The sequence below is a fragment of the Netta rufina genome (assembly GCF_964035555.1).
Source record: "Netta rufina genome assembly, chromosome: 1".
Lineage (NCBI taxonomy): Eukaryota > Metazoa > Chordata > Aves > Anseriformes > Anatidae > Netta > Netta rufina.
Window position 1 is genome coordinate 56291207 of NC_140123.1, and position 8590 is coordinate 56299796.

Sequence of the window (8590 nt, forward strand, 5' to 3'; positions counted from 1 at the left end):
TTAGAAGGTCCTCCCTTGTGTGGGAAGACCACAGCTGTTACTGTAAATCTCATCCAGTAACTGTATCACCCCCATTTTGTGGCTCTGAAGGATGAAATTGAGAAATGGAATACTGTGCAGTCATCCTTTACATCTCCAATTTTAGGCCTTTGCACATCATTTTCATGCTTTTATTCCAAATCAAACAACATTAGTGAGCAACACCACCCTGTGCTAAATGTCTGGTGTCTAAGGCAGCGCCGACGATCTTTGTTTTTGGAGGCTTTAGGATTTGGGGGGAAGTTGGGCTTTTGTTGACGGCAGATTTTTTGTTCTGTTTTTTAATTCCCTCTTCTCCCTCCTTCCCTCCCCCCGACAGATCTTTGCAAGTCATCAGGATTTGTCCCAAACCAGAAACCCGGATGGCAATGAGGTGCCTAAGATGGAGGACACTCGGTTGTGCCTCTAGAGAGGAAGCAAGGGCTGGGCGCAGTTAACAAACCCAACTTTAAAAAGGTTTCTGTTTCTTTAAATCCCCGTGAATAAAGTGGATCTAACTTCTTACGAAGGATATTGGGGGCTTTAATCAGAAATAAGAAGTGGTTTAAATCATTAGCACAACAAAGCAAACTATAAGCTTGAAGATAAAAGTCTCAGGGGAAAGAGTCCTCTGAAAATAAATGGGACTTGATAGATTTCCATATCATTTATAACTTCCCTTAATTACACTTGGAAGACTCGCCAGTAAAACTGGAAAATTGGCAGCCTATATCCATTATAGTAATTTTGCCGACCATGGCAAGCAGCTGGCTTTACTGGATTTTATTTCCCATCACTCACAATTAATCATCAGCTGGAGATGTCTGAAACTCCTCAAAACGTCGCAACACTGTGTGACACTCAGGCCTCCTTAAAATGCTAAAATCTGCTGAGTAAATGGGCCGAGCTCCCCTTCCAGCGAACTCGTTTTGGTGCGAGGCAGGCTGCCGGTTAATGAGTGCCACTTTGATAATCGGATGCGAATGTGAACCCTGACCCCGTGTCAAAGGAGAGGACGCGGCAAGCTGGATAAAAGATAGGGGGACTCGGACCCGCAAACTTTACACCAATTAGACGGGGAGCGGGGAAGTGCATCAGCGCCGATTGGGTTTATCAGAAAGACTTGTGGGGCTTGTGACCATTCTGTAGGCCTAGCACTGAAGACGTCCTGTCACAATCATTAAGTCTTCATCAGGCAATGCACACGAGTCTGAGAAACGTGGGCTGTGTTCACAGAGATCCCTCGCCAGCACTGCTCTCAGATGTGCTGCCTTTTTTTTTTTTTTTTTTCCTCTCTGCATTTTAGAGAGGCCCGACTGTAAGTGTGGTCACTCGCTAAGTTCCTCCTGCCTTTAAGTTTCTCCTGGACTCTTTAAGTCCCTGGGTTATTCAGACAGTGCTATTGACTGTTGCTAAATTCACGTCTGAGTTGTCAGCGACATCAAGATGTTAGGTCCCCTCCTCTTCAATGATTTTATTTTCCTTTTTTCTTTCTTTTTTTTTTTTTTAATTTTTTTTCTTCTTTTCACTCTGTGGCGAACAAAAACCGAGCAGATACTTTGAACAGAGCTGTACAGAAATAAACTATTAAACTACAGAGTGCAGGTCTAACAGCTAATCGCTCCCTTATTTTGATGTTGCGAGCAATGTGAAGGTAGATTTGTCTGTGGCAAAACTGAGAGACATATAGTGGAGTTTTTATTTTTTTTTGTTAAGAAAAAGAGCCCATCTATTTTACCTGGCTCTAGTCAATCACATTCTTTGTTTATTTTCTGTTTGCCAATTTTGACAGATTTGGGTCATCACTGAGACCTCTATAAATTGAAGTATAAAGATGGTGGTTTACACTGGTTTGGCATGCACTGAAATAAAGAAGTCATACAAAGACAATGCAGCATAAAAACCAGTCCAGATAAATCCTTGGATAAGTTGGAAAACAAGAAATTGTACACATCACTGTGGTTTTCATTTGCAGGCTAAATAACAGGCAAAAGGATATGTGCAATTATGTCATGAAAGAAATTGGACAATGCCCAAAAGACTGAAAGAGAAGAGACAGATACAAGTGCCTAATTTTAGGATTTGTTGCTTTGCAACACAATGAGGGGGGCTGTAAAGGTTTAACATAAGAACAGTAATTAAACTTCTGTGCTTAAGTGACACTTTCACCAAGGTAATTTTGAACAAATTGCACATCATCAGAAGTACTGACACAGCATTTTAACACGTGGTACATACTGCAAGTGTCTCCTTCCTTCCAAATTAGTAAGACCGCGTGATGCTAACTTTTTACTTGGCCTGTATATTTTGTTGGTTGGGTGGATTATTTCCTACTGATTCCTTTGCCATCAACCCTACAGTTATATATGAAATGTGCAAACATTTTATTTCTGGGAAGGGTGGGAAACTGAGGAATTCAAATTTATGGACATCTCCATAGTGGTTACGGGCATTTTACTGCTATACTGAAGATCTACAGAGACAACTCTGTACTTTTCCAGTAAATATATTTTCATGACTTCGTTTAGACAATTGTTAAGGGATTTGTGCACTTTTATTTTTTTTTTTAAGTGGGCATTCATAGCTTCCTCTTAACCTTAGAAATTGCAAAGTTCAGAGCAGATGGAAGAAAAGCTGAGGAGTGAGATAGGAAGAGGAAGAGGAAAAGCAGGAAGGAAAGAAGGAGCTGCTGGAGAAAGGCCCCAGATAGGGCAGTAGGTGTGGAAGGAGAGAGACAAAAGGCAGGGAAATAACTAGGGACAAAGTGCAAGTCTTTGACACTATTCACCGAATTTGACACTGCTAATGACTTAAATGCTCACCTGAAGCTCAGGATGGCATTGCTGCGGTTGAAGCGTTGGGTGTTGGTTATTCTTCTGTATCCAGTCATTGCACAGTGTTTCCAGAGCAAACAAGTTCCTTATTGACTCGAAGAAGCCCATTATAATGCTGTTGGAGAACTAGTTGTAACCATTTTAAATACAATATCTGTCATTCTGCCTTGTTCAGAACCCAAAGGCAGACGTCAACACTTTTTTGAAATTAGACCATTAAAAAAAAAAAAAATCAGACCAATTTACGCTCTGCTTAAAACGTATGGTTAACATTAGTTGAGAGTAGGGCTGGAACAACCTTTAGAAAAATAATTTAATTTTTTAGAATGTACTTTGTGCAGAGTGCATTTGATCTCTGACTTAACACCGATTTGTTAGTATATTCCCCTGAAGTGGGACACACTTGTCCTTAAATATATATTATGTGTTTTACATATATTTATATACATATTTATCTATAAGAACATATATATATATACACAAATACATTCTGTGGTGAAAACTATGGTTTTGTCTCTGTGGTCCCTTCCCTGTGGATGTAGCTTGGCGTTTCTTCTCAGGCACGCTTCCTTCAGTCGGTCAGTACAGCGCCTATGGCAATGCGAAGACCAGATCTCCGCAGGTCTCAAGTGACCCTCTTCAGTGAAATGTTGACATTAGAGTGAAAGTTTCCCATTTTTGCCTGCATAACGAGAGAAAGGCAGATTTCCATGTCCACAGAAGAGCCTCAGGGAAAGACTTGCCGTGGGCACTCAGAGAAGCCACCTCAGAGAAGCGCATCTGTACCAGTCCTAAATACTGGAGCATGCCAAGTGACATATTTTTGTGACACGTCTGGGTAATCACCAGGTTAGCTGAGGGATAAATGCTGAATATGTGCTTTTCCCTCATCTGTAGGCAGGCCCCTGGGCCATCGTGAAGCCTTGAGGAGCTGGTTTCCAGCACTGCGGGGTGAAAGGCCTAGGAGCAAGCACCCATGTGGAGGCCAGGGGGAGCGTGCAACACCTCACCTTGAGCTTGCACGTGCTTTAGCAGAGGGCAGAAAGAGGAAACTTGAGTGTTTCCCTTTAAGATCTATCACTTGCTGTGAGGAAAATGATCATTTTGCCTCCCTGCTCCCTTCCCTGTGGACGAGGTTGGGTGTTTCCTCATAGGCCCGCTCCCTTCGTTCGGTTGCCACCCGGGCACCGAGGAGAGCAAAGGTGCAGCTTGCTGCTCGGCATCAGCCTGCTGGGTGTTTTTGGAGCATCCCACCCGTGCTCCCCAGGACCGGTGCCAAGAAACTTTGGCTTCTGAATCAGGCTTAGCATCCGTGGGATCTGCGCCAGGGAAGCCAAGCAAAGGCTCCGCAGCCAAAGCTGCGCAAATTAAATCTTGGTCTGGATTTAATTGATGTCGAGCCGGGGTGGATGTGAAATGTGAACTGTAAAGGTTGGAGCTGAGTAGATGGGGTGGGAGAGGAGCCTTTCAGGTTTGTTTAGGGTGATGTTCTTAAGCGGGTGATCCTTTTTTCCCTGTTTTGTTTCCAGTTTGTCAAAGGCAACTGTGGTTCGTGTCTTGACTGTACATAGCTGGCTGACTTGACTTGTGCCATGAAAGTCTTTTTAGCATTTAATGAAATAATCTCTTTATTTTCCAGAAGAATCATACACAGAGCATTTTAAATCCTCTCTTCTCATTTTGTACTGCTTTAATTTTACCAGGTTTCAGAAGGTCAAGAGATTTGTGTAATTGAAGCAATGAAAATGCAGAACAGTATGATTGCTGCTAAAACAGGCAAGGTAAGCTACCTTGGGTCACTTAAAACCATATGCAACTTGTCAAATAGGATAGAATTTAGAAAGGAAGAAAGGAGGATTCTGGTTGTTAAGGAATTAAGTCTGATTGTTGTAAGTCTTTCGAAGTGAGGTGTCTTTAATTTTTAACATTTACATCTGCTGTGAATGCTGTTAAGTAGTTCCGAGCTGTAGATAGCACAGCAGGAAATAGTTTTACTGGCTTCAGAAATTCACATAACTCTTTTTCTCCTAAATGATTTGTTTTCTATGATGTTACAATGCCAAGTTGAATTGAAAGACGTTGCAAACCATTTTTTTTCCAAATTCCCTACTTCCAAAGATCAACTGAAGAAGAGAGATCTCTCTGCCAGTTAATTCATTAATGGCAAACAATTTGACATTACAAAACCACTCAGAACAAGGCATAGAAAGGATTCTTGCAGGAAGAACAGAGAGGCGATTTTTTGATTATTGACTGTGCTCAGGCTTCATATTTAACATGAAGCCTAGATCTGCAAATGCATTCAGACTGTGCATTTTGGTATCTTCTTTCGGGGGCGAGGGATCAGCATAGCAGCCCCTGAGCTGGGACTGTCCTCCTGCAGCGCAGGATGTACCAAAACCAGCCCTCTGAGTGGGGAGCTGGTTAAGCTTATATGACAAGGAGAAACCCCATCTGTTTTGGGGACTGTCAGCCCCCGGGTCAGGGCCTCAGAGCATTCCTGTGCCAGATTATAATGCACAGCCTGCAGCCATCACCTAGACGCAGGCTCCCAGTTCATCCTTTTCAAAGGGAGAGCAGAGTCACTTTCGAGGAGATCTGGATTTTTTGTTCTCCTAATCTCATATTTCCTAGCAGGTCCTAGCCCAGTTCTGGCTGGGACAGAACCCTGTGCTAAAGAAAATAATAATAAAAATAAATTGCAAGATTCATTAGTCCAGAGGGAGGCAGCAAGGAGCCTGACTCTGCAGGGCAGAGACTGGGTTAGGCTTTGGCAAGATTTGCTGAGATCTGAAGATGGGTGTCTATGCCAAGGACTGTTTGTGTGTTTACAAGAAAGGATTATTTGGCACAGTGCTGAAATTGTCACCAAGGCTTGGACCCAGGTCTTGCCTCTTCCAGTACATCTAACGCAAAATTGGGTCTTGAGGGAAAAAAATGCAGGGAGAGTGAGAATGTCCCTTCTCCTGTTGCTCTGACATTGGCGTTTTATTATTTTCTTTCATGCATTAACTCCTATATAATTTATTTTCTCACTTCATTAATATTTTTATAGCATTTATTTTCTGTCTTTGCTTGTTTTGCTTAACCCCTTATTGCTGCTTTTTGCATCCACTCTTTTTAACCAGTGAGTATTTGTAATTAAAGTGCCATCGCCACCCTCCCCCCTTTTTTTTTTTTTACTCTAACTTTTCCTTCCCCACCAAGTTGTGCTGCAACCCACGGGCCTATTCCTTAAAATCCTGCCTGCGCTTCTCAAAATAATAAATACCTCCCACCAATCTGCACAGATGCCACATAAAAACACATTTGGTTTATTAATCCTTCAAAGTGGGGTTCGAATGGTGCAGGGACCACTCAGTGGGCCTGATGCGTACCTTACAACATCCCCTTAATGTTTCCATTTTAATAATAAGCAGATTGTTTGATTCTTTACAATATTAAGAATTTCAGAAAGCAAAGTACTTTGGGGTTGTGTAAAAATGAACCTGATGAACAGAAGTTTTTGCACCATTCTGCAGTGCGAAGCCGCGGCTGAGTGCTGGAATAACTTGACTCCACCGCAGGAATGAGCTGGTTGCTGTTGGCTGCTAGTCCACGTTTTGATGCCTTAAAACTGTGTTTTGAAACTCAGTTCCTTTGTCTTCAACTGGAAGATGTCCATTTTCATTCCCGCCTGAATTCCTTTTCTGCCTCAGCCCTCCCCACACTCTTCCTGTTTGCAATTGTGAGAAAAGTGGCTTGTTTTTATCTGCTTTGAATTTACCCCAGTTGCAGGTGGTCGGCAGCGAGTGAAAGCTGGAGAGGGAGCCGAGAGCCTCCTCCCTCGTACGGGACAGCTGTACGTGGGTCGGGCTGAGGAGCCGGCCGTGCTGGCTGCCAGCACATTGCAGAAATAACCACAGAGCTTGAAACACTGCTGAGCCACAGCGTTTGCCGAACCTTGGCTTTGTATAAAAAGAACAGAAAGAAGTAGAATATTTTTCACGCTGCTTTCATCTCCCAAAAGATGGAGTCTCAGGGATCGGGTAGGCTGTGTAGGCATTGGTTTAGAAATAAAGCCCTTTCTTGTACATCTTGCGGTGTTTTTGCCTGTCAACAGTATTCAGCTTCATTCCTTGGGCAATGCCATGGATATGTGTGTGCCACAGATCCAGAGATACACCTCCAGCTCATGTGGCACAGACTGTCAAATGCAGCCGTGGACAGCAGTGCAGCTGTAGTAGCCTGATAGTTATGGTGTGCTGCAGAGTTCCCTTACGAGCCCTAAGCTGATGTTTGGGTGACTGGGCTGAACTAACTGCTGAAGAAAGCTTTGTACAACAGTTTGGGCACATCAGTAGGAGCTCTGAATTAACATTGCAAACAAATTCTAATACAGAGCTTCAAATAATGTCTGGAGCTCCATGTGGCAAAAGGGAATTTAAACACATTTCAGCATTTTATAGAGAAAATGAGGGACTATAGCTTATACACTAGATATAAATACATATACTTATAGTATAAGATTTATGTGTTTTAAAATTCAGGAATCCGCACCTGAGGGTAGGGTTCATCTACAAATGTAACTGCATTTATTTGACAACTGTAGCCCTTTGCCAAGCTCAGTTACTTGGAAGGATTTAAACTCAGATTTGAACTGATTTATCTCGGCATTCTGGGGATTAAGGGAAACCCAGCTTCATGGCTGCAATCCCAAAAATCAGTAATACTTCAGATCTGTAATCCAAGAATTACTGGCGTATTTCATTGTAATGTCTAAGCATGAATGAACGTTGAATACTCAGGTTATCCTCTAAAATACTTAGAATTTCAGTAGGAAATTAACAGCAGTGAAAATAGGTGCTTTTTATTTTTTAATATATCTTTTTAATGATCTGACGTTCAGAGCTTCAAGCACCCAACTCACACGCAAACCAGCAAGTGGTAGGTGCCTGGATACCTTGCTGGAGCTGGATTTGGCCAAGCACTGTGGCAGCCTGCCCAGAGGTGGTGGAGTCTCCATCCTCAGAGACGCACAGAGCTCAGCTGGGCTCTGAACCTTGGAGGTTGGGCTGGCAACATCTCGAGGCCCTCCCAGCATCGCCGTGTCTGTGATCCCTGTGGTGGTTGTAACGTTATACAGTGGCCGTTTATCCTGTGCATGTACTGTGCACGCAGATGTCATACTGCATATATGCAATGCCAACCAGAACACTGAGGAAGATCTGAAATTATTTCTGTTTTTCTGCTGTAGGTGAAAGCTGTGCACTGCAAAGCTGGTGATACTGTTGGAGAAGGAGATCTGCTGGTGGAACTGGAGTGAAGGTTGCCTTCCCGCTGCTGAATTACCTAAACCTTGATTGTTTCCATCCGTAAAGTAAAACGAAGGCAATTCAACACAGAAGATGGACAGTCCTACACAGAAGATTTTATACAGTCATATTTATTGTATCAGTGGTTAAGACAGCAAACACAGATACTAAACCTTGGCAACAGATCCCAGATTTTTACTTCCAGAAATACTTGTACATAACCTTTGTAATTCTTTGATTTTTCAGGATCATATAGAATCAATAAAATGCTATTTCTGCGTTAAAACAGAAAAAGCCTCTTTTTAAGAAAACACAACAAAAGCCCAAAGCTAATTAATCTTCTCCATGGTTATATCACTGGTTTGAGGCCCGAGACAAATGTACAGAATGGTTGGTGAGTGACAAATTAACCACTGAATGAACTGAGCAGTTTCCCTTAAACTC

The 8590-nt window shown here is 42.6% G+C and overlaps 1 protein-coding gene across 1 annotated transcript in view; it reads left to right on the plus strand.

The window, feature by feature from the left end:
* The window catches only part of PCCA (propionyl-CoA carboxylase subunit alpha), a 282975-nt gene extending 274596 nt beyond the window's left edge, over positions 1-8379 (plus strand). The window contains exons 23-24 of the mRNA XM_084306585.1: positions 4556-4633; positions 8089-8379. Of these exons, the coding sequence (XP_084162711.1) occupies positions 4556-4633; positions 8089-8157 (147 nt within the window). The 3' untranslated portion in view covers positions 8158-8379. The remainder of the gene's footprint in view (positions 1-4555; positions 4634-8088) is intronic.
* The last annotated feature ends 211 nt before the right edge of the window (positions 8380-8590 follow it).